Source organism: Sinohyriopsis cumingii, unplaced genomic scaffold, assembly GCF_028554795.1.
Source record: "Sinohyriopsis cumingii isolate HCF-2022 unplaced genomic scaffold, ASM2855479v2 utg000273l, whole genome shotgun sequence".
Classification (NCBI taxonomy): domain Eukaryota; kingdom Metazoa; phylum Mollusca; class Bivalvia; order Unionida; family Unionidae; genus Sinohyriopsis; species Sinohyriopsis cumingii.
In genome coordinates, this window is record NW_028315884.1 from 158057 (window position 1) to 185389 (window position 27333).

The 27333-nt window shown below is 34.4% G+C and overlaps 1 protein-coding gene across 1 annotated transcript in view; it reads left to right on the forward strand.

Annotated features, from left to right (window-relative positions):
• Nucleotides 1-27333, forward strand: part of LOC149774374 (leucine-rich repeat serine/threonine-protein kinase 2-like) — a 72924-nt gene that overhangs the window by 16307 nt on the left and 29284 nt on the right. The window contains exons 3-6 of the mRNA XM_089945358.1: nucleotides 3133-3354; nucleotides 18997-19103; nucleotides 21582-21830; nucleotides 22176-22297. Coding sequence (XP_089801484.1) covers nucleotides 3133-3354; nucleotides 18997-19103; nucleotides 21582-21830; nucleotides 22176-22297 — 700 coding nt within the window. The remainder of the gene's footprint in view (nucleotides 1-3132; nucleotides 3355-18996; nucleotides 19104-21581; nucleotides 21831-22175; nucleotides 22298-27333) is intronic.

Below are 27333 nucleotides of genomic sequence, written 5' to 3' on the forward strand. Positions count from 1 at the left end.
TTTAGCCTGGCACGTCAGATTTGCCCGTTAATCATAGGAAGTACGAGGGCTTAGACATGTTTCATAGTGGGGGGGGAGCAGTGGTTTCTCGTTCTCAACACTGGACGTGCATGTAATTTATCTAAGAGCTGTTTTGTAGGTACAATTATGACATAGTCGTGGAATTCATTGTCAAAATTAACACAAGACAAAATAATGACAAGCTCATTCTTGTTAGTAACTAGCCAGTACATCACGCTCTTACAACTGTTTGTAATACCAGCTATGAATTTGCTTATGATGACAATTTCATTGCTTTGGTATATTTCTATGATTTTATATGTTTCCTGCAATATAAAGGCTTCGGTCACCTCATGGTGCTTAAACAAGCCTCTTTTGACTAAAAAATCACAGCAAAGCAGTGCTTGATGAAGCAACATGCAAACCACATGGAGATAACTTTGTGGCTTTCAGAAAAAACGGTCCAGAAGGGCAGTGTAAATCATGTGTGGTGAGTGATATTTCTGTCAACCTTGACCATACATTTTGCTGAAATGAACCCTCAGTAATAGATTGGGAGAATAGTAGCGAACCTTTGACAACTTTTCATGCAAAATGCCTTCATTATCAAGCTGTTGCTTGTAAAACATTTTCTGGCAATTGCATCTAATAAGCAATCAAATAAACAAACACACGTTACACATTAAAACGACGATACTCCTCTTAAAAACTAATATTAAATAATCAACACGTACGGAAATAAATGAATATTGAGATGCGTAGGGAAAAACAGCAAAGACAACAATTATGTTTATTGGACATCATTATGTTGATCTAACTATGCCTAGGTGCAGGAAAAGGTGTTCGACATTGCGCTCATCTATATACGATCTTAATTTTTGCGCAGTTTTAATGTTACTTTCAGCACTTTTCTTTCAGGTAAGTTTTACTTTTGAGATCTTTACCAGATCGAGCAAGTTACTGATTGCTGCACCATAGACTCGCATCACCCACATCCCTAATTAAGTGTTCTACTACATGCTGACCAATACAGTTCCAATTTATGTCCATCAAACTTTTCAAGATATGAGGATTTGATTCATGATTGAGGTAGAGGCTGTATACTACTGCAGCCACTGAATAAGCATTATCAATATCATTGAGAATTTTACGTTACGTATCCCAGCCATATTGAGCCCTTGAGCTCTTCTGTCTTCCCTGGGTGAGTCTTCTTTACAACAGTACATCCCCAAGTTTCGTCATCATCTCCGCATTCTGAATGATAAACTTGTTGTGAATGAGAAACGTATCGCCTTTCAGAATAGCTACAAGATGGATGGCTCCAAGCGCATCAGTCGTCTGGCTGGCTATTTGACACGACAGCCTCTTTTCTCTTAGTAATGACTGAAACTTCATACTTGTCTTACTCATTGTGTATGTGCTGTTTGTATAACTCAGACGATAAACCTTTGTCAGTAACTTCAAGCTATAATAATTTGCAGTACCCTAGCAAAGTATGTAGTGTTCCTCAACACCTAGACCACACCTCTCCAAAAATGGGTCCAACCACCCGTACAATGCACGTGCGTATGTATTTGACAATAATTGTTTATGCAGTTTTCGTTACACCTCTAAATGCTTCCTAATGTGATCCAAGACCAAACATGTTTTCATTGGCATACTGCTCACTGCATATGCGGTGGATCATACAGAATAGCCCGACATCACTTGCCACCCAGGCTGGTGAAGAGACGCGCGTGCCTATGGCATTTGCAATAAGAGAAGTATTTCTCTATGCAATTCTGTGTTTTGTTTTTCCTAGTTGCTGTGGTGAGCCATTTGATAAACTTAATGTTGGCCATTGACATTAGATGTTGGTCTATGGAAAGTGTGTATTTGCGCGGCACCCATCTGTGTAGTCTGTTTGTTCTCGCTGATGCTGTTAAGGGTAAATTATTATTTCCTTTGTTAAACGTCTATTTTTAAACCATTGTGACGATTGGAAAATTGGTGCTTACCTTTCACAAGGCCAAGGCTAAAGAGTAATCAAAGTGTATTGTAAAGGTTGAAGGAATATTACCCTTGGGACATAGCTTGAAAACGTTCTGTGATTATTCTGATTCTCTAATATATTAGATTGTGTCACCTTGTCAGTGTTCTAATCTGGTGAACTTGGACAGATGTGTAAATTCGCTGTGGAAGGTTCATATCATTTAAAATAGAACACAATTTTAATTTGAATGATTCTGTATTATTAAAAAGCAAATTTACTCCGAAAAGCATGTGTAAGTGACAAGAAAGTAATATTGTGCATCCTAAAGTTGTATTATATTTTATGAATATCAGACAAAACCCTAAATTATGCTGCAAAATCTGAATATAAAACACAATTACTGACTTCATTCATGATATTATGTTATGGACTTGTACTCAAAAGGTTGAACAATTACTACTTCTACTACAAAAAATATCACATTAACAACTACTACTAATTCTAGTTCAGAAGGCCAACTTCATCACCGAAACAACTACTGCTAGTTTATCATCACAAACAAGAACGACCTTACATGGCTATTTTTTATATTTTATTTAACTGTTATTGTTTTAGTCTGCCTAAAAAAGGGAAAATTGCTATAAAAAAGTACAGAGGTGATGAAAATGATTAAAAATCACGTCAGTGGGTTAAAACATCGCAAAAATAACCATGATATTATACCTAATGATATGAACTGTTTGATAGCAATCTGATGTTGACTTTTCTGGCAAAGGTCTTGAGTCAGGTTTGTAGCTTGTGAACATAATCTAACAAGTCGGAATCAATTTGTATTAAGTCACTTTTTGAATATTTTGGAAGGATGCATTAGGTGACGCTACTTAAATGATTTATTTTTTTGGCTAAATTCCAAAATACTAATTATAGAGCAGAATATATCGGTTTAGTTTGAGATTGAAGGAATTGAAGGTATTATGTATCCGTGATAGCAGCTTCAAGGTCAGCGGTCATGGCAAAGAACTTCACGCAGTGCTTAAAGTATCTTGTGCAGATGTTTACTCAGACAAATATGAACTCCAGGAAGTCCCATTTAGTCTCTTTACAATCAACATTTCGAAAGGACTTTTTTAGACTGTTGTAGTTTATTTTCCTCCTTTCAGATAAAAATTCAAGCAAACTTGAGAAGAGTATTGTGGAACACGCTTCGTTGGAGTTGTGGGATTTTTCAGGCGCAAATGTATTCTACACTACTCACCAGACATTCTTGACCAGAAGTGCTATATATCTCCTGGTCATAGATCTCAGTCAACAAGTTTCGTATCTCATAAAAGATGATAAGTGTGTCCTTGATACAGAGGGAATAAAACTGTGTAAAGGTCACGGTAAGTAAAGCATATTTAGACACAAAGGGGAATGGTACAGGGCTTGGGCAATTAATCGTATATCTAAAATATCAGGGTCAAAATATATTAAACTTCATTTGTAGAAAAGAAAGTCCCTTTGATTATGATGAGTTAGTCTGCCCTCTTTCGAAATGGCATGGTGGAATATGTTAAAAGAAAAGGATAACGTTTCTATAGTAGAATTTAATCTGCAAGAGATCCAACGTGTGAAACTGCCGCCAGCGAAGGCAACCGAAAAAGTTTTAGAGTGTACAGAAGGTCTTCTTCCCACGTTAGAACAGACCTCTAGAGAAACTGGACAAATAGCAGAAAGAACTAAAGAACCAAAATGGATTCTACGAGAACTTCTACGAGAACTTCCAACTGTAATAGCTGCTGCTCAACCTCCTGGCAGAGAAGAAGAAATGCTTGAAAACATTAGTAAATGTTGTACTAAATAGGGGGAAATAAAGAGTGAAATAGCAAAACCAAAACCAATATCAACATCAAAAGAAAGAGTTGAAATGATTAATAAATTTAATAAACAATGTATTGCTTTCATAGAATACAACAATAGAAATATAGATCATTTGGCTGCGTTTGCTGCGGTCTATTTGGCTATCAGAAATAAACGGTTGAAACCCATATACGCTAACAAATATGTGGTTTCAAAAGACTGGCATAAAAGGATATTTCGAATAAAAGTAGTTGAAAGCCCTATCTACGAAGATGATGCAAGATATGACGAATATCTCAAGAAACTGAAAAGATATGTTAAGGATTTACACGATCACAAACCATACACTCAACAATTATCTTTTATTCAAATTATAATCAATTTTCAGAAAACGTCTCCACAACAACTACAACCCCAACAACAGGAAACACAATCTCCGCAACGAAAATCACAAAATTCACGGCCATCTCAACAACGAAAATCACAATCTCCTAAACAAAAACCATAACTTTCCCCACAAAGTCTTTGACAAATACCCGTTCCTCAAACTTTACAACAAAACCAAGAACAATCAAAAATAGCGGATATTTAGAATAGATTTGAGGCTCAAGTTTTTAATATCATCAGAAATTCAAGATATGACAAAACATTAAATATGGCCGCTAGATACTATCAAATATCACAGTATGTAAAACCTAGATATGTTGATTTTTGGAGTGAAGATGATTGGGTTAAAGATATATATTTCATATTTAGGAGTAAACTTATCAGAGATGATGACTGGAATTTTCGTTCATTTAAACATGATGTATGGCTAGACAAAAACGAGAAGAAGAAGAATTTCATGACGTATAAGCTGACCCCTCTCCCCCCTCGGACCTACTGGAAGTGTTTTTTCTACTCAAGGAAGTGGTCTTATTTCTTGTCCTAACAGTGTTCTTTCTTACGTAGATAGATTAGAAAGTTTGATTGGGGGAAAACGAGCTGGTAATAATTCCCCATTTATGAAGCAGCTCATATTTGTCAACGATTATTTACAGGCGGTATCATGGACATTAATGTTTATCGATCTCTCGTTGATGAAATCGTTGGTTATAATCAGTGATTAAGGGTAAGCAATTAAAGACAATGACTAAGATAAGATGAGTATACATAATGCTTAACGTAGCCCGATTATGGTCATAGTGATGAATTCGCGATTACCTACTCTTCAAGCATTCTACGGTATTACAATCGATAATTTTGTTCACGGTTTATTTCGAAGGAGAGCTCCAAACGCAATACCAATTGCAAAACAATTATAAATGAAAGCTATTGCCGTTGTTCGTGATAAAGTTTTTGCATGCGCGATTGATCCACGTAGAATTGTTTATTTTGATTCGTATTGACTGGCGTCGCCAAAATAATTTTTAAAATACAACGGCTGACTTCAAACTCTAATCTGGCATTCAACATTTTCAACACTGACAATAACCAATCCGCCAATATGTGGCCGTGAAGTAATTGCTGTAATCGATTCTGTTTATGCATCAACTGCGACACCTCATAAAGTCGTGCACGAGTATACTTGAGCCTCTAATTGTTTTAAACAGATCTTAATGTATAATGGTTAATATTAACGGAATATATTCTTCTAAACAAAAACAAAAATCTACGAATAATTCATGAAAATGTGAGTAAACGGACCAGTGTTGAAATAGCTGAACTATTAAATCTTGCAAATGTCGATCCCAACGAAGTAGTTGTATTTCAAGATAAGCATGGACAATTAAAAACAAGTAATCTATCATTGCAAGATAGTATCGTTAGGATTAATAGAGCAACTGAAAATATCATAGCTGTGTTTGATAGTAATGAAACAAATTAAGCCTGGTGTTGTTAGGTCAACGATATTAGATAATATTCTTGGTCCAGTACGAAAGTCCGGTGATATAATGACTGGTTCTTTCAAGATGTTTAATAATAAAATTACTGGTCATGGAGAACAAAAATCACACAACGAGGCACTAACGAACAAATATATCGATTATATAAACCTCCCAATGATGAACACGTCAGCTTCAATTTTCAATAAAATGACAACACTTTAATAGGATTATACTACTCATGTGAATACATTTCTTAAATATCGCAAAAGAATATATGTTGATGATGTTTTTGGAAAGCCAGCATGTATTGGTATTAAACTCGCTGACATATAAAAATACCGACAGTAGCGTTTGGACAAGAATTAAGGACACCGCTCAATAAATCTTTGAAACATCGCGCAGAAGTTACCGGTATATACAGGTTCGCAGTACTTCGCATTACAACGTTTACAATATCCACTCCTGACTGGATCTCTGTTAGTGAAGTTGGTGCAAAAAGACGAAGAAAAATTTGCAGTGGAACCCAAAGAAAAATAAATCGGCTTGATTTATTATTGGTGTCTTGAATTAATTATAAATTCCCACCCATTTAAAAAATAATGAACTTTCTGATCAACGTTCAATGTTTTAGATACAATCAGGCACGTGAGTGGCATGCCAAACTAAACAATATCGTTGACGAGTATACATTAAAAGTAACAGAATATCACAGACGTGTTTTTCTTGTTGACATTGTGTATTCGGCGTCTACTGTTATCGCTGGAACAGGTGTATTGCTATCAACAATAACAATGACATCGCCAGCAGTTGCAACAATTTTGTGTTTCTGCTGCAAAACAATTGCTGGTGTTCTCAATATCATCGCAAAAACAAATATCCACGTGCACAAATACACAATTGCATGAGTATATAATATAATTACGTACAGCAACCCTAGCATACGCTAAATTTTCATCACTGATATCATCAAGCTTTAGTGATTGAATAATATCAGATAGCGAGTTTACAGAAATGATTCAGATTTACAACGAGAAAATGACTATATTTCAATCTACGTCTGATTTAGAAAATCGGGATTTAGAAAATAATAATAATAATAATAATAATAATAATAATAATAATAATAATAATAATAATGATAATAACAGTAATAATAATAATAATAATAATAATAATAATAATAATAATAATAATAATGACGCCAAAGGAATTACTGCAACAGATCGTACCTAATACAACTCCATCAAAAACAACAATGATATCAGCAACTCGACCAATCCCGAATTTAGCGTTAATTGTCCAGCTGATATTCCAGTAAAATAAATTGCATTTACGAGTATAACATAGCTGAAAAAATATTAGATCAAAATCATTCGGTGTATTGCAGGCGAAACGTTCGCGGGTATTTTCTTGTAAAAATAAACAGGATGGAACTCCCGATTTGAAGTTTGTCAGTATTACCAGCAGTACTAACAAACTGAACAAATAAATGATGAAGTTCAGCACAGAAACAAAAAGACTCTAAAATAGCTATCACTGTTTATGAACCAACATTATCAGCGGCGATAGAAAAAACTCAACAAATTATGCCGTGGATATATGTCAATCATTAATCAGAAGTGTGTTGGGATGGTCTGAAATTCCACCAGATTATCAATGACCACCAGAACCACAACGACGTGATTTTTTATTAAATAAAATAATTCATAAATATCAACAAATAACGAGATGGTTATCCATGGGCCAAAAAAAGTCACAAAGTCACTATTCATCCTGGTGATACAACATTTCCTATAGTACCGAGTTCAATGTCAATAAATAAATATAGGCCTATTCAAGAACTCCTATTCCATATTTTATGAAGATGATCTTAAATCATTTGCCAATAAAATTAAAAATGAACGTAAACCTGTATTCAAGATCTACGGAATTTATTTTCTAGTATCCCACAATACTACAATAACGACGTAAAATAACAAATCATTGAAACAAAACATCATTTAACTCAAATTGTGTCAGACCTTGAGTGTGCTAATCAAACTATTTATGATGTAATAAATGTTAGTACTTATACCGTGCATTTAGCAATTAATTCTCCATCAGTATAAAATAGCTGAAAAAGATCTATTAAAATTTGTGGTGTTTAAAACCGTCGAACTAATAGTATCACTCAACGATCTTATCAATGAATATTTTCCTAAGATACTTCAAGCATGAAGAAAAGCACCTCAAGCTGCAATTATTCTCAAACATATGAATGATCCGTACGGTGGAGGTCATATTTCACCAGGAATTGTTAAGATAATATCAACGATCGAAGTTAATCTTGTTTGTGCTGTAATTGACGGCAGCTATCAAGTAGATTTCGAGAAATTCTGTCAGGATAAGAAAGGATATATTTTAATTACATTTGCACCTCAAGTTCCTCCTGGATATTTGATTGCACAAGAGCCCATTAATCCGAATTATGTACAATGTCATAATCTGCTATTATCACGGATTTATTTCAAACTTACTGACCATTCTGAACACTTGCTTAATTTAATAAAAGAAATTTTGAATATAAATATATACGTAGAGGTTTAACAATTTTTAATCATAAAAATTTTTGTTTTGCAAATTAAAATGTCTGGTGGATCCGACGAATAAAACTCTGATTAAAAGTATTTGTGGCGCCATGGAAGAATTTCGCAACGATGGTGAATGTCATGTGTGGTCAACATTCAAAATCATGCGCGACATCGAAGGTGTTGCCGATGGTACAATGAACGACCAACAAGCGGCGACGATTATTAATTATCTCAGCGATCAAATATATTTCTTTCAGAGTAAAGTTTATTGTATTAGCATAAACGGACAATAATACTTGGATTATCCGTGACAAACATGACCCTGTCCTTCATAATGAAAAAATCGCCTTACTGAGTAAAACTTCCAAACCAGGAATGTAGACTTGTATTGACCAACCGTATTACGAACGACCATATCCTGTAACTGCTGTTATTTATGCAATATTTTCATATACATGATAAACCCAGCGTTTGTGATCTAAAACCAGTGAAATTGTCAAAGCTAAATTGTGTCGCCGAATTTACCATTTCGACTCGTGAAAATGGTTTAACGGATAACAGACATAAAATAATAAATGATTAGGCAGAAATAGCTAAAGATAGCTGAGCGTCTGTCAAAGACGTCGCTGAATTAGGAAAACAAACTAAAATTTCCAATATTGGTACAAACGGTACCAGGGGAGATTTGTACGAATCGAAATATAAATCGAAAGGAATTTTGATTGAAATTATTGATCATAATGCGCAGGCGGGGACTAATGCTGTATCAAATATCTCCACGAAAAATTGAACTGTTAAATTTTCTATGATGGTTTGTTTGATTTTATCAGAAATATCAGTAAAAAGGATCCTGTATCCATGTGGCTGTTCAATGTTCCGATGATGGAAATTATGATCAATCTGTAAGACTTAATGGAGATATTTATCGTACAGAATCTCTTCACGAATAAATGAAAAATCTTGCTTTGAAATATACCATTGATACTTAACAAATACTAATTAGTTGTTTTACCTTTCCGTCAGATTGTGGAACAGTAAATATGATTATAAGGATGTTTTCTCGGTTGATATGGTTAAATGTTATCCAGAATGGAATGGAAGAGTGTTCTGTATATTTTAAAAGATTTAAGCATCCAACAGACATCCGGGCTATCGATAAATGGACCATTACTGGATTTGCACTTGCCTGAATTCGCTTGTAACGAATCATTCAAATTTTCCAAAAGTCTTCCTTCAGTTTGTTATATTTGGTTAGGAAAACATTTTTCAGAAAAACATTGGGCTCCAATAGTTTTATTACGGTCTATGCTCGATGTAAAAATATTGGTTATAAGTGAAGCAATTATATCACATTGTCCACAGAAACAAGTTTGGTTATCACAACAGAATAAACATAATTATGATGAAAACCGGATATGACTGATTTTGAGACTAAAATCGCACAAGATCGGCAAATTTATCCAAGGAGGATTGTATGATCATAAACAATATTATGCAACTTTAATTATAGATGATGCTGAACTAGATTTTATAATTACTGATGCAACGAAAAGAAATGCGTTTATAGGTAAATGTAATGTTAACTTATCAGACGGAACAAAATTAGCTAAATTTTGAGTTATATTGATTGCGAATCACCGCACTTTACTCATTTAAGATCTTCAATGTTAGCGTATGTTTCGATAAATTTATTATCGATGATAAATAGATTTCCTCATACCGCAGTTAGAGTCGCTACAGATTCATTGATATGTATTACAAAAATAATCAAATATTAAAATTATCATCTGCGACATCGGTATATGTTCCTGTAACTAAACATAAAACAGTTCATCTGCTTGGAAAGAAATGTTAAATCATATACTTATCACAAATTCTTTCGATGGAAAGGAGATAAATCGACTCAAGAAAGGATGGACGAAAACTATATTCCAATAATTATTGCTTGGGATGAAATATGCAACGTTTCATTAGGAACGTTAAAAATATTTCTTGACTGGTTATTGACAAGCATATTGCTGTAATAATGTACGGTGACCATGGTCAACCACCTCGTTTTGTTGGATTGATCCCACATAAATGGCAAAAAAAGTTTTTTTTTGGTTATTATGAAAAAGCAACTGATGATCATAAAGCACTTGATCCAGAATTAAGAGAGTATACGAAATTAATCAGACTACAACATAATAAAGTTCATTGTGAAATAATGTGTGAGATAATTTCAGAAACTCCTATAAACAATTTTTGGAATTTAAAGAGACCAAATGATTTTAACGTTACAAGTGGAAAGATAGTTCCTGATACACTTCAACAACATTTATTTATGTTACATCAAGAAAAATATTCAAATCTACCCATACCATTGTGTTATCGACCAGCAGATACGCGACGACAAGATATGGACGTTGATATACCAGGATCGTCAGAGAAACAAATTTTTGTTTCAAATGTTATTGCTTTTAGTTCCTGTTGGTGTTGCTATAAGACGCGTTAACTACGGACAAAACTCCATGGACGCTAGGATGAGCAATGACGATTCGTTCATCATGAAGACTGACCATTTCTGATAAAGTTGTTTGGATGGTTGATGATCGTAGCAAATGGCCAAACTTAGTTTATCTCGCGGAGTGTTATCATAGACTTTACAGAAAATAATAATCATACTACCGCTGACAAAAGTGATGATATAGTAAGAAAAAATTGGTTTATTATAAAAAATGTGACAAAAGACAATAAGCGCGTCTATTAATCATAACGCTGAATTTATCATGACATTAAAACAACATCAGTCGCATTAATGTTTCATAGAAATCGCACGAGTAGTTTCATTATTTAATGCAGCATTTATACTTTATAATATTGCAACCCATTCGTGAGATCTCTTGTCTTTCTGAATTACTTCCTTTGCATACTGATATCCAAATAGTAAGTATTCGATTAAATCGCTCAGCAAGTATCTGATCACGACGAAATGCGATATGTCCTCGTCTGATTTCGACGTTATGTTTTTTCATCAGAGATACATTCATTGCCAGGATCAAACTGTAGCAATTGTGGCCATCGCAAAGGTTCTTGTTGAGAAATACGTTCGAAAGCAGATACAACTTTAGCTGCTGTTTTAGTTGTTAAAGGTTCAGCTTCTTTATACTTACAACGTCAGCGACAGTTAATGTGTATTTGTATGTGCGTGATTGACCTCTACCAATCTGAATAGCATCATGTGGCAAAACCAAATATCCGTCTGATGAAAATTATCAATGTGTGCATACTGAATTTGCTTAGTTGGAGGTAGTCAAACTTGTCATATTGCCTGTAGTGCTAACCAATTTGCAGCATCAGAACGTGTGACAAGTTCTGCATCAGAATGTTTACTAATCACTGATGTGCCTCTCCAAATTCCTCTTGGACTATAATAAATCGATTCCATTATTTTAATAATCGGTTGATTAATTACAGCCTTTTAATACTAGTCTACTTTTTGTCGCAGATTTTACTAGGAAGTTTTTCTCTGAGAGATATATTTTTTATGGAATTTAACAAGTGAATCAACTTCACATCTACAATATGTCATTGTTGTAAATCTTTATTTTTATACGCGATATCATGAACCTGACATGCTTGATCAAGAGCGTTTCTTGGATAATCTCCACGTCTTGGATGATCTCTCTGGTGAAGTCGGATATCAAGTCGGGTTCCAGGAGCACAACAGTTATATCATGGAGGGTGTTTTTCTCCTGGATACTTAGCTCATGGAGTTCCTGTTAATTTTCCCACCACCTGTTTTCATACGAGATAAATACATTTATATTTTTGTACCTCATTTTTTTTTTCACTTGCCTGTAAGCGATCCTTTTTTGTTATTATTATTGCTAATGCATTTGAAGGGGTGGATGCTCTACATCAAACACAATATAAATTTATATTATTTATTATGTTTGTACAACATTGATGTCGCTGATTTCACAGAGACACGAAAACAAGAACCAGTCAAACGCAATTCAGTGTTACCAAATTATATCAGAGCAATTATCAAAGGCCCATCTAGGTCTGGTAAGACGCAATTATTACTTAATTTGATCATGAGATAGACCTAGTGGGATAAATTATATTTAGTTGCACCATCCGTATATGATCAACAAAAACATTATGCAAATTTGAAAAACAAGAACGAAGAAAAATGAAGTAACACAAATAAACGCACCCAATTAGAAAAACTCTTAATTGTGGTGAGACACTTCGGTTTGACTTTATTGACATTATAGTTTTCATTTTGGTAGGAAGCTTTATATTTCAAACATGGACCTTCTAGCAAGTGGTCTGTTCACCCTCTCTGCTGCTTGTTGACCACTCGCATCAATAGAGCATCAGGTCTGTGCTGCATTTCTTATGCACTTCAGAGAAACGGACAATTATCAGGCGGACTTGTATGCACTAGCAAAATATAGAAGGAGAAGAAAGCTGCCACCTTTTTGATACTATCATGTACACTTACTGATATTCGCTTGAAATTGATAAATATGCATACTGTCAACCCATGTAATTTACCGTAAGTGTTAAATAATTGCCCTTAAAATACGGTAAAATATGTTTGTTGCCTTAACCATGTTTAATTCAGGTCCGGATTTCTTATTAGATTCAGTTGAACAGGTCACAAAACCAGACTAACATTACCTGAGTACCTCATATGATGTAAACTGCACGTATGTAATGAAGCAAACTCTCTGCATTAATAAGTTCTTGCTTAATGCTTTCTCTAAAATGGCGTCCGCTTAGAGACATTTCTTGACGAAATGGAAATTAAACCTCTTAAAGCATTTCAGTAGTACAGAAGAAATAAATGGAACATTCAAATTCTTGTGTGAGGGGGACAGGAAGGGCAACAATTACGTTTAGTGGATATCATATGCTTATTGGAGCATGTCACATGGCAGAAACGATGAATGCCATATTTTGAAACTGTACTGGAAGTAATTAAGGTTCAAGTATACTTTGCAAAAGTTTTATTTGAATGCAGTGTTTACTGTCACTGCACCAGACTTGATTCACACTTCTGAACATGATAATTCATGTTTGTTAGCTTGACAATAGGAGTACATGCTATTTTGTTAGACCTTACTGAAAACTGGTACAACATAAAGGAACAACATTTAATGTCATACAATTTGCTAAGAAGGCATTGCATGGGTTGTCAAGCATGAATATGGAAACTATGCACTATGTGAAACAAATAGTGATCATATTGGTAAATGTCATGTTCTGTAATGCAGGGTTCCAGCGCCCAACTGGTTTTTGAGGATGTGCTAGAATCCAACTTAAAACTGAATTCGCCAAAGTATCCTAAAAAAATATTTTGCTTTAAATTAGAATTTGATATAGAATAGATCACTTTCATTTTCGGAAAATCATACATCTTGGTGTGTAACGTGATACCTTCCACTTTCATTGCGCATTAATGTTCTGCGATGGAGCAATACAAATCTTACAAATCAATACCTTGACTCGGCTTGCACACTGATGGCATCTCCACTGTAGAAGGGTCAGTCGTCTGAAGTGGAAGTGCAATACATTAATTATAAAACTTAAAAAAGTAAAGCTATTGTATTGGCTATTTATTTTTATTGTTTCTATTTTGCTTTAGAATTAGAAATTAACATAAATTATCCACAAATAAATTTAATAGCAAGGTATGACATACAATATTTTTTATAAATAAGCAGGATAACCAATGAGGAAAACATAACATCCTCTTTCTTTGATTTATTATTGTAACTGTAAACCTATGCAAAGATCAAAATTGTAGAACAGGATAATAGCAATTTAATGTGCTAGATGAGACGAGAAAGGAAATGACGTGGGTTTTGTTTTTGTGCAGCTGAAGCTTGAAGCTCAGATACAAAAAATACTTCCAAGTGAATCATAGTCAATAGCATTCAGTGAATAACAGAGGCCCCAACGTCAACAAGTGGTGTTATTTAGGGCTTGTAGTCAATTGTATCATTTGACTTCCATATTTCCCAACATGAACATTTAGCGGTATTGAGGTATCGTAGGCAATAGTATCCCTTGAATCATATTGGTCCAATGGACAACACGTGGATGTAGAGAGGTATTGCAGTCGATAGTATCGCTTTAATTTCATAGGTACCAACGTCAACAAGTGAAGGCGTTGACGCATTGTGGAGAGTAGAGTCCATAGACTTAGATATATCCAAAATACAACAATTTATTGATGTATCATAGTCAATAAGATCCATTGAATTCCATAGGTCCACAGGTTTTAAAAATGCCTTTATCGTACAGATTATTGATGTTACTATTGTTCAGAGATGAGCTTTTGGAAAAATACAGGAGTGGGTTTGACCGAGGTACAGTACCTGCCTGAAAGAAGGAGTTAATCGATCAGCAAGCAAATATTAAAAATAATCGTTTTCGAAATAGGAACAATCAGGTTCTGCATTGAAAAAGTGGGACATGCGTTATTTTTGAAGGATATCGTATTTAAAATGAGTGTGTGGATTTGATAGTTGGTCTTATTTAAAATGAGTGTATTGATTTGATATTAAGCCTTATTCGAAATGAGTGTATTGATTTGATATTAATCCCATATGTGTGAGTTCTTGCTGAGTTATATTCTGATTAGGCTTAACTGCCTTTCGGCATATTCCTGGTCTACAGTACAAACGTTTCCGAAAAAAATGCAGTCAAACGTTACTAATTATGTGTCACTGAGAAAGCAAATCATCCTTAAAAGTGTTTAGTGGCTCTAGTTTGAAAGATATCATACTGGGTAACTATATAAGACCTTTGTCTTGATTTAGGATTGGCGGAGGGATCTCGATTTAAACCAGAAATGACTAAAATACACCTGTAGCTGGATCTATGAATAAACCTATGACTGGCTGTGAACAGTACTTGAGTTTTAGGCAAAACAATGAATGATGCAATCTGTATCTGGCATTGCTTAATATGGATTGCATCATGTTATTCCCATAATTCATGAATGATGCAATCACAGCTAAGCTTACGTCACTCTACTGAACAAATTGCCATATATCAGCTGCTTTAGGAATCATACGGCGGCATGCTCGCTTATGTACCAGTATTATATTTTGCAAAAGAGACACACTTCTGTTCAGCCAATGTGAGCAGAGATCCATTGTAATTGTGTGAACAATGCAGATATCTTTGGCTATGTTTTTGATGAAATGACTTTAGCATTACAAGGTGCTAAATAGCCACTATGGTTAGGAAAGTATATGACCTTTAGTTTGGTTGCAAACTTGGAGATCAGGACAAGATGTGGTTCCACCCAAGTGACGCAATACTTGTGCAAAAAAATCTTTGCCAGTGGTTGAACAGGACAAGAATATCTATGCCTTTTGCAGTGTAAATGATTTGAAGAGAGCCAACAGAGCATGTCAGCATTTGTTACTTCTACATCTTGCCTCCAGGTAGGAAAGGTGTGTTAAAGAATAAAAAGTGGACTTAGCAGTATCCAAACATTACATCAGCTATAAGCCCAGTACCGAAAGGAGAAGGATATCAGATTCCTTTTGCACCAGAATCGTTCTAACTTGAGTCAGACGAGGAAGGCGAAGAAGATGAAGTATCTAGGCCTGAGCCATCAATGTCACATGACCCACATTGTCTCCAATCCTCCTCCTACGAACCACACATCATAGCACTAGGTGAAGTAAATGACCTTGTCAAGGATTTTGAACTATCTAAGAGTAAGGCAGATCTGTTGGGTTCCAGACTACAACAACTAACTCTTCTGGTAGGTGATGTTAGGGTGTTCATGTTCCTTGAGACTGTCAAAAGGATCTTGTCAAAATCTTCTTCATGGAAAATGATCTTGGAGCCAACAACAACATCGATGGCAGCACTCAACATCGTTCATGATACAGATGAGTAGAAACAGTTCATTGCTTCATCGAAGACGAGTCTTAAATCTGTTTGTCTGCACAATTACAATGTTTTGCCATCACTTTCAGTTATTCTTGTAGTCCATGTGATGGAAACGTATGAAAACATGAAACAACTTTTATGGTGCATAAACAATGACCACACTCAGTGGCAGCTTCGTGGCGATTTGAAGATTCTTGTTTGGTTTGCGGACTTGATACACAAATACTGTGAATGTGATATACGTGCGAGAGATTCCAACTGCATCAGGAGAGATTGACCACTCCGACAGTATTTGGATCCTGGGAGGAAAAGATTTCAGCATCAACCACTTCTTAAATCAAGGAGGATTGTGTTATTACCCTTGCATATCAAGCTGGGTCTAATGAATAATCTGGACAAGGCCGTGGACAAAACACAAACAGCTTTCAAGTCCCTCCATGGAAAAAATTCAAAGTTTAAGTGACGCTAAGATAAAGGAAACTGTCTTTGTTGGTTCTCAGATTCGTGAACGTCTTCGAGATGATGCATTTGACAGTACACTGCTTGGCAAGGAAAATACGGACTGGAAAGCCTTCAAGTTAATGGGAACACATTTTCTCAGAAACAACAAGGCAGACAACCACAGGGAGTTGGTGGTAAACCTCCTCAAGACATACAAAAGTCTTGGTTGCAACATGTCACTAAAGATACATTTTCTGGACTCTCGTCTAAATTATTTTTCACCAAACCGCGGAGCACGGCAAGCTATTTCACGTGGACATCGTAACAACGGAGAAAAGCTATAAGGGCAAATTGAGCCCATTATTGCGTGTTGACTATTGCTGGACAGTGAAAAGAGATGCTCCATTTACTGAACACAATACACAAGCCAAGAAGCGCCGTGTTGATACTGAATAAGGACTACACTGTATATTTATATATACATAATAGATTTTTGCCTTTTGTTTCATAATAAATTTCATTTACATAACCCTTTTGCTCTTTTTGAAAGTTTTATATAAACAGGACGGGTGAAATATTATGACGTAAAGCTTGCATAAGCACATGAGAAGCCCATGGTTTACAATTTATGATCAAAACTCTGATATCTACACAATATACATAGACCAAAAAATCTCAAAACGTAAATATCTTGGAAACAGCAGCTAATAAACTGTTTTAATTGTCCTGTTTTGAGTTCATCACATCAAAATCCATAATAAATAGCATATTTTATGTCTGAAGAAGATGACTTCTATATAATTGTAGACCACTGTCATATAAAATAGTTTATCAGAGAAAGGATAAGGATATACAAGCGACTTCTGTATCTTTCTGTCATCAGTTGTAATTCCAAATAAGCTTATAGTTTGACCTTGCATCCAGTCTTTTTCTGTTGCTTGGTGTCAGGCCGAGGAAGCTTATAGGTGTAATTATAGGAAGCCAAGTGTCATTGTATGCTGTCTGTTGTCAGTTTAAGGATATGTAAACCTATCACCGTGCACCCTCTTATATTGTCTGTTGTTAGTTGTCTATCGTCAGACAATAACAAATCGGGTCCAAACTGTAATCGATATTTCTGATCCAGTTTTAATCAGATTTACAGTATGTGATTGTATCATCAAAATATCATGGATAATTTCCATAATGAGCGAGTTTCATGACATAATGAAGTGCTTTTGCTTCTGAAGACTACCATTATTACAGTTCTGAAGGTTGACTTTAGCATGAAAGACTTTGCCACCACTGCGCAGGCCATATTCATGATTTGATTTTGATCAGAACTAAGACATGAGTTTATATCCTCAAGATATAGAAGGGGCCTGATAATGAGCAAGATCTATACATATCGATGAGATAGTATTTCATCTGATTGACAGACTTTAGTTCCAGTTTGGATCTTGGATTTGATTGGATGAGAATGTTGCAACTTTGGAAGCCATAATTCTGATTTGATCTTGATCAGATTTGGAATTAGAGCATAGATCATCGAACTTTTACACCAGTTAAGTAAGGCGAGCAAGCTGTCTCTATACTTCTGATCCTATCTTTTTCGAACTTTGTAAATATATAGGTTCACATATCATCAAGATAGATAGTTTATTTTCATGAATAACATTAATTTCATGAACAAGACCAATATCATGAGTAGATCTTGAACTGTTGTATTATTTGTTCTGAGGTCTACATTACTCACCTTTACCAACTACTGCAGTCTCAAACCTGTCCATGTGGGCGTGGGTATATAATTAAGCTTGCCATCAGATTCCCGTGGGTCAGTGGTGCTTACCAGGATTGTCCTCTCCAGTTGTACTGCCCGCCATGATGATAATATCTTGTAATGAAACATGTCGTTAAACCCGACAACAACTATTTGAACAATATATCTTAAAGTAAAAGAAAGAATTCCCAAACAAGCTACATCATATATTTCCGAATTATATATTTGTACTTTGTTTGAATATATGTGCTTTAAAAATAATTGTACTTACCAGTATTCTATCTGACCCTTTTGAGAAAGAAAATAACATTGCTTAATTCAGTTTCCTTATCCATTACGTCTGACCTACCAACATTTTCAATTTAAGGATAAATATGCTGCAAATATTACTGCAGAAGTTCTTACCTGTTTGACGAGAGCAACGATGATTATTATCAGCTCGTTTTTTCATGAACCTTCCATACCTTGGTTAAAATCCATCATTCTGAAGGAACAATTAGCCTCTGTAAATTATATATTCATTATTATAATTATATATTTATTATTATTATTATTATTATTATTATTATTATTATTATTATTATTATTATTATTATTATACACATACATTTGTAAAGTAACACTATGTTCTGTCTTCAGACCTGATTGAAATCTGGCTGAACTCCATATATTCCTGCGCATCATCCTTTCAACATGGCATCCCTCCTGTGATTCTAGTGGGAACACATGTGGACAAGATTCCAGAGGTATATGTAGATGGTATATATAATACATGACACAGATACAGAGCTAATAATTCAAGTGTATATTAAATACATTATAATAAGCACAATGTCTAGTACATTTGGAGGATAGAGTGTCAGAAATAAACGGGAGACGAAAGATAGTACAATGTTGTCTACCTGGTTTTATTTTCCTATCGTGGCATAATCAAATTATATGCAGACCTAAGATTAGCTACATTTTGATGAAATGTGATATACTTATATTCTTTAGGCATTTTTGGTTTCCAATCCCACCCCCATCTAACAACCAGCTGATCAAGCGAGATCAAATATTTCAATGATAGTAATGACATCGGGTATTTCATAACCGTGAACACTCCTGGGCTTTTATGGCCCCTTGCAACCAAACGAAATTAAATCAGTTGAACTAGGCATAAGGCGTGCAGGCCCGTTAGAACTGTATCGCTGATTACATGGGTTTCTTTTGGATACAGTGGATCCAGCTGTCTACAACTGTACTGTTCAGATTTGAGAAGGTGAATTCATTACTATCAGAACTCAGTTCATCACTTTCTACAGTATCTCATGAATATAAACAGAACCACAGTCCCCATGTAGCAAATTGTTTAATGCCAAATTGTTTTGACTCCTATGTTGTTAGCTTTCATATATCTTCGACCAACTTCATTGTGTACATGTAAAGAAATATGGCAGACACAGTCATGCAATGTGGCCAAACGTGGGCTACAAAAGGGCATAAAAAACATAAACAATATAAAAACAATCAGAAAAGCTTTTCAAAATAATAAAATAGATACACATAATTTTTTTAATTGATATATGTCATTTTTATCTAGCAATGAAATGAAAGCCATCCATTTTCTGCTGCAACACTTTCAACTTAATTACGAGAAGCAAGCACATTTTGGGCTTTGCAAAGAATTCGAACAAATTCAGTAGCTCATTAAGGACAATCTCCTCGCAAAACTGAACACACAGTTCCTAGTCATGGGTCCAATTAATTCGCCATTGAACAAAAATAGAAACCCTTTATAAAAGTAGGATTTAATTTGGTTTCCATGTAGGTGTCGATGAGGGTGAGGAGTCTGTGATTACTATAAAGTAACTACTACGGTAATGTCAAGTAGATGTTATTATATTTTAAAGGTTTCTGTGTTATCAATCTGGATCTAGGTAGTAAAGGGTTGATTAAGTGACATAGGCTAATGATGTTCTCATAAATGATGGCCATTTCCTGACAAGAAAGTGTATGTCACATTTTCAGCATGTGTAGGGATGTCAAAATAAATATAAAATTGATTTTCGGAGCAACAATATATTTCATTCAGTGCCTGCGCACAAACAATACAAGGTCAAAAGGAATTTCTATTGACCAAACATACAGCAACAAGTCTCATTTTACATTTAAGAACTGATATATACTTGTTTGTAAACACGCTCTAAAAGAAGAGCTATACAGCACAAGTGTAAATATAACCTGTAGCAGCTTAGTGTTCAAACATATTCACAGTTGCAATACAATTCAGAAGCTAATATGTGTCATTGACTCATATGAGATAGATCCGTCCCACTTGTGATTCTTCTTATATGAAGAAAATGAAAGTGAAATTAGAAACAAATGTTTTAGTGCAGTACTGTTACATTAACCACAATTCTAATTATATTGTTAGTTTTTATGTCTTTTGAATTTAATGCAGTAATCTTCGTATTTTATCGAAGCAGACCTTTACTGAAGAAGATACCAAAGCAGTTGTTCTATCCATTCATTATGGTCACTATTGAAATCCTGACTTTGGTAATTAAAAAAACAATTTAAAAGTGATACATCCTACATGTTAACGAAAATGATTGTATGAAAGCTGAATGATAAACTCAAAATGTTAATGGGATGCAAATGAAATTAAGATATGAAAAAATGTATCTGTTTTAGACTTATTGATATATGCATACTGAAAGCGTGTCGATTATTATTGTCTTCACTACACATGTCAGGCTAAAGGCCTTGTGACTATGTAGAGACACAGTACTTTCATCTGAAGAAATCAAACTCTGGTCATTGGCCAATTTGAATGGAATATTCGTATGTTAACATGCAAAGTAACCAAACTCTGGTAATTGGTCACTTTCAAGGGATTATTGTCATATTAACATGCAAAGGAATCAAACACTAGTCAATGGTAACTTTGAGTAGATTATTACTGTATTACGATTCCGATCATCGCTTGACAATTGTTGAATATAATCAACGCACATGTGGGGGTTTTTCTATGCATGTTTGTATTGTATTAGTGTGTTACGAAAAATCTTGATTTCATTATGTTAAATGTGTAACTGCTCTAACCAAGTGTTTTCATTATATTGTTTCAAAAGTGCATGATTCTTATTATCTAATTTGTGTGGATTTAAAGCTGTCTTGGATGTATAATGCAATATTGTTTTATGATGTACCAATGTCACAAACTTCAATTGATTCCACAGAAATTTCGAAAGAAGATCATTGACGACTTCTTCATGAAAATTCGCCAAATGCTCAAAAACAAGCCGATTGTATATCACCTGATGGATAATATTGCCATTGATAACACCCAGTGTGACCCCAGGCTACAAGACCTGAAAAAAAGAATTTATGAGCTGGCATCACATCAGCCCCATTGGGGGGAGGACAAATCAGCCAGATGGTTCCCCTTGGAAAACGCGATCATGACACTAAAAGTTTCTGGTCATAAGGTACAATGAGGAAGGAAAGTCTCGCATTAAATAAGGATAAATGTTTTCGTGACAATTAAGTTTAAAAAAACTAAAGTTCTTTTATATTATTACTTTTATTATTCCTGTTCTACACTGCCATACAGAATCACAGCTAAGATTAAAATTAGTTGGAAAATATATATTGTCCAACACATAATATGATATTTGCCATCAACATTTGTACGTCTACAAATATTGTTCCACTTGTTCAAATTGAACGTGTTGATAGTAAATTCCAACTATATTCATAGCACTGGCACTCATGTATTTATCGCCTATGTTCCTAGATTTTATTAATGTAATGGCTAATTTTCTTCTTATCAGGTTGCAGCACTCAGCCTCATAGAAGATCAAACTATGTCAGAATCTATTAGGATTGAAGACAGAAAAGAACTGGAAGTGTTCCTTAGTTTCCAACACGAGATGGGCACAGTCCTCTACTTCAGGTTAGACAAGGATTATTTTGTCCATTGATCTCGAAATGTCTTTGAATCCACTCTTTATTAACCAAGAGTTTAATAAACAACAGTTTAGATTAACCCTATCTTATACGGAGTGAAATAATAAATTATTTCACAGTGACCTGTACTTTAGATGACATTATTCTGTTATCTGTGTCAAATGATCATAATCTCATAATGAGAGATTAGATATAAAAAACTAGGAAACAAATTCGTCCCATGCTAAATTAATACCCACAACTGTCTGCCGCATGAAAGTATTTGTTTAAACAAAATCAGCCAAAATGAAGATAGCCAATCCAAAACTAACGTATGCGGTAGTGCAGAAAGTAGAATTAGCACACGATCCATTTCTTTGTATAACAGGGTTCGTACTCACCTTTAATATCCTTGAATGCACTTGTGTTTTAAAATGGCTTTAAATGTCCTTGAACATATTTGAATTATGCCCAAATGTTAAGTGTCTTCGAATATAGATGTAATTATATTTTTTTATAAACATGAGAACAAAATAACGTATTTTACCATATGACGGTGCATTTATTGTTCATCTTTTGAACACATGATCAGAGTTCAACAGTTTTTGTTGACAGCAAATGGACACCTCGTCTGCTCTTTGTGTGTGAGTGGTCTAACCTGTGCAGTTTCCTGGAACATGCACTCTGGAAGAATTTTTTAACTTTTGTTTTACCTCGTAAATTGCGTACCTTGTGCTCACTAATTGTTTCTAAAGGTCCAGGAAGTAAAGCCAGTGACAGACCAATCATGAGTCGTCACTATAAACGGGGTCCGTGCTGCTTTCAGGAAACATTTGATGAAACAAAGGAATATAGAATAGAGATTAAAAGGGAAAAAAAGCTCTCACAAAAGCATACTTATTTCCATGTAAGAAGTTTCTTCCTCCCACTCAACCCAACCCATGTCTGATTATTCTGTGAGGACTTTACGGCTTTAGTTTCTTATTTAATTTAGTCTTTTCGGTGCAAGTGGTAGTTTTAGAACATGCCAATTAGGATAGTTATTTTGTATTACTATTATTTTACTTTAATTATTTTAAAGGAATTTTAGCCTATGTCATGATCGTATGTTACTCCTTGAGAATCCGGGTTATGGCATTGAAGTGCACTTGAATTGATTTTTATTTTTATATAAACCTGTGCGAACACTATAAATTAGACTATTTTGAATCCATAATGAATACCTGGTCTGCATTAAAAAGTATTTTAGACCCATCCCAATTATAGCCATTAATCTGAACAACATATTTTTAAAACTGAGGGAAATTGATTTATTGCTGTTTCAGGCTCATTTTGTTCCTTCATTATGTATTTTTGTATCCAAGTCTGAGATTTTGATACTAAGTTGCTACAAATAACGTGGTCAATACATTGTAGCTATATTGCTTATTTAAGTCCGGGATGATTGATAATATGGTGCAGTACAGGTCATGTGTATTTTCGGAAAACCCAACGTATCGCGGTGGGGGACTTCACCCATCTACTTTCGCTCCTCAACGGAGCAATACATTACTAACAAATTGCCACCTCACCTCAGCTGGCATCTCTACCGTAGACAGGCTGATCGATATAATTGAATTTCATTTAACAGCCAACCACTGAAGACCACCCAAGAAAAGATCGACATGTCAGGAGTGATTAATAATAAAATTTATTTCACCAATCTTTACTTGAACCATATATATATATATATATATATATATATATATATATATATATATATATATATATATATATATATATATATATATATATATATAATACAAATTGATTTGAAAAAAGTCTTAAATATGTTGTGCATTTAGAAAACTAACACTCTGATTTAACTAGAGGTCCACCTTGTTTAGCTTCTTTTGAACAGTAAACATTTATTATACTGTGTAAATGTGAAGAAATAAACCTCTAAGATATGGGCAATTTAATTGCACATAGCAGCAGCTTCTCTTTTAAAAACACAAACAGCAAAAAGGAAAACGCTTAATTTACACTTGAATGAGAACCACATGTTTCGTCATTAAGCAGTGACGGTCCTGTTACGAGATTGCAAATACATTTACACAAGCAGCAACTACTAACTACTTCAATTCTGAATGCACGTGTACTGGATGTGATTGGCGATTAATTTGCTGGGGCAAATGTATTATTCCGACTGTGGTATGTTTTTATTTCCTTCACCACAAAATAGGTTTGTTTTAAGTAAAGCAGCGAATGGGGCAGTGTTCTTTATATACCACAATTTAAAAAAAGCAATATTATTCAAGAATTTACCTGCATCTCCTTTAGAAACATGTGGCTCAAAGTATGGCTCCGTCAATAACAACATATGATTTACTGATTGAAATTTGAATATTCGATGGATGATAATCGCATGATTTACTATCAGATACAATTTCAAGAATCAGTTGAACTCATTTTCGATACAAAATAAATGGTGTATTGTCAATTCTATACATTTAGGGAAGTACATCGACTTATTTTGCAGTAGTATTACACTTTTACTTAACTCAAAGAAATCGGAACCAAAGTCGTACTGACTTAACGTATTGATCTTCTCTTGAACAATGTAAATTCATTACACTGTCTATGATAAATAGTTTTCTAAAAGTTAGATAATTTAATTCAAGTTGACAAGCACTTTATTTAAAAGAAACAAAAACAATTCAAAACAAAAACAAAACAATGAGCAAATTCTGATTTACAAATCAGGTAATATCTCAACCACGGTATCTTTTAAATTTTAACTACACATTTAGTGCAAGGGCTGGTCTTTTAATTTATTTGACTAGATTTTTATTTACGACTGGAATATTTTTGTTATTTTATTCATCACAAGATGCATCACAGACCAGAACAGGAATGGCATGACTCCTTTCATAATAGAAGTCTCAAGTCACATCACATCTGTTTCGGATGTCCAAAGAAATAGTACAAGGTATTACTAAGAATTCGTCAGGGCTGGATAAGGGCCTCTATCCCCCCGCAAAGCAAAAAACGTGCACACACACAAACGCAGAATTTGTCACATGAAATTTGACTATAGTTTTATTCCTGTGAATGTTTTTTCAGTGTTATGAGCACCTTGAATAAATAGATACCTATATTTTTTATTTGATGTCCTTTTGAGGAAAGTTGGGGCCCTTTTGTAATTTTCGAAACACCCCTAACACTGACCTGATATGGCCGTGCTCGTGCATGCGATAACTATCAGGCCTTATTTTGTTTCACAATAGTCAAATACAAATGCGATTGCGTTTGTAAATTGTTTGACGTCTATCGTTCCTTAGCCCTTTTCTCACTGCAGAGTGCAACAACATCGAATTTTCTATATAACATAGTATTGATGGATTGTTTTTAACAACAAGGATTGTTTGAGCCAAAAATCTACTAACAATATATCCATTACTACTTTATGAAGCTTTTACGATTCCAAATAAAGCAATATAAAATCCCGAACCAATGTGATATACATGTAGATATTACACTTGGTATTACCGCTACTGATAGGTCATTCATGTATGTAAAAATATGTTTATTAAGCGTAAATGTGACACCTACCTCTCATTGTTTCGATCAATCGGTCGAGAGAGAGAGAGAGAGAGAGAGAGAGAGAGATGAGGAGTACATTTCATGTCCTTCACTAAATTCATCTTAGCTGCATGACATTATGCCAAATTCAGAAATCGGTTAAATAACATTGCAAGAAATGGGTTTGAATGTACTATATTTTGTCTCAATAGCCAAATGTTCAAATTGTCACCAACAGGAAAATGCATTGAACTAATGCAACGTCTTAGATCTATATTACACAATATGTTATTGAAGAATCATTCTCATATGACTAATTATTCTTTTTCTATCATGACAAAAGTTTGTTTTTCTAATTTTCATTACAAGAATGGTTAAATAATATGAAACATATTGATACAACCAGTAACAATGCCTTAAATTTGTTGATCATTTAAGACTGGACGATTTTCCACATTATCATTTCAACAATACATGATGTCGAATTAATTGGAAACAATTAACAAACTTCCGCTTTTAATGGCGTGACCATAATTTTAGCTGAAAACTACAATGCGCCAAGTGAGATTCTTCGTGTTGGAAATGTTTCTTTCTGAGGCTGAAATGGCATCGTCTTCTGATGAAAGAGGGTGTTTTAAAATGGTCACTATCTTTATTTCCGTTGAATATCTACTCAAGCTAATTCACTATTTTAGTTTTCAAAGGGTTACATTATTTGAAACATTTATATCTTTTGATAACAGAAGGAAGTGAAAATTACCCCAGTGGGAAACAACCATAGATTAAATGATCTACCTCACAAAGTATACATGCAGTCAGAATTGAACTAAATTTGATAGATGTGTACATGTATATTCAGCTTTGTGACAGGGATATTACTTTCCAAGGACTAAACACGTGGTTCGCATTTAAGGGTAAATTCACAATTTCCGAGATCTTACTTTGATTTTTCAAACTTTTATTTTGCTTTAAACAGAAGCGGCTGCCATCGAGAATATAAGGAGAGGATTACTTTTCATGTTTAAGCAGTTACATATATTTGTACTTATTATAAACGTGTTAATCCGCCTTTCGTGAATTAAAAAGAACAAAACGAAACATTATTATTATTACAGTTTTCGAGGCATTGCGACTATGTTAATATTATCTGAAATTTTATTTTCATCATATCTATTTGCATAATCTTTATTAGAATTAGGAAATGTGTATAGTGCATAAGATAACAATGTAGATCAATGTATGGTGCATCTGATAAAGATGTAGACAATTTGGCATCACTCTCAACCTCTGAAGACCAAACTTGCTTGGGCCATATAGAGTAAATCACTCTCATTTTATTGAGACCATGTCCACTCCGCAGTGGTCATCTTCAACTACTTGGCATGAAAACGTGTTGCGCAGAGCAATTATACGCTAGCCTGCGTAGCAACTCCATCAGGACTCGTGGATAATGGAGGAATTTTGTTTCTTAATCATCTC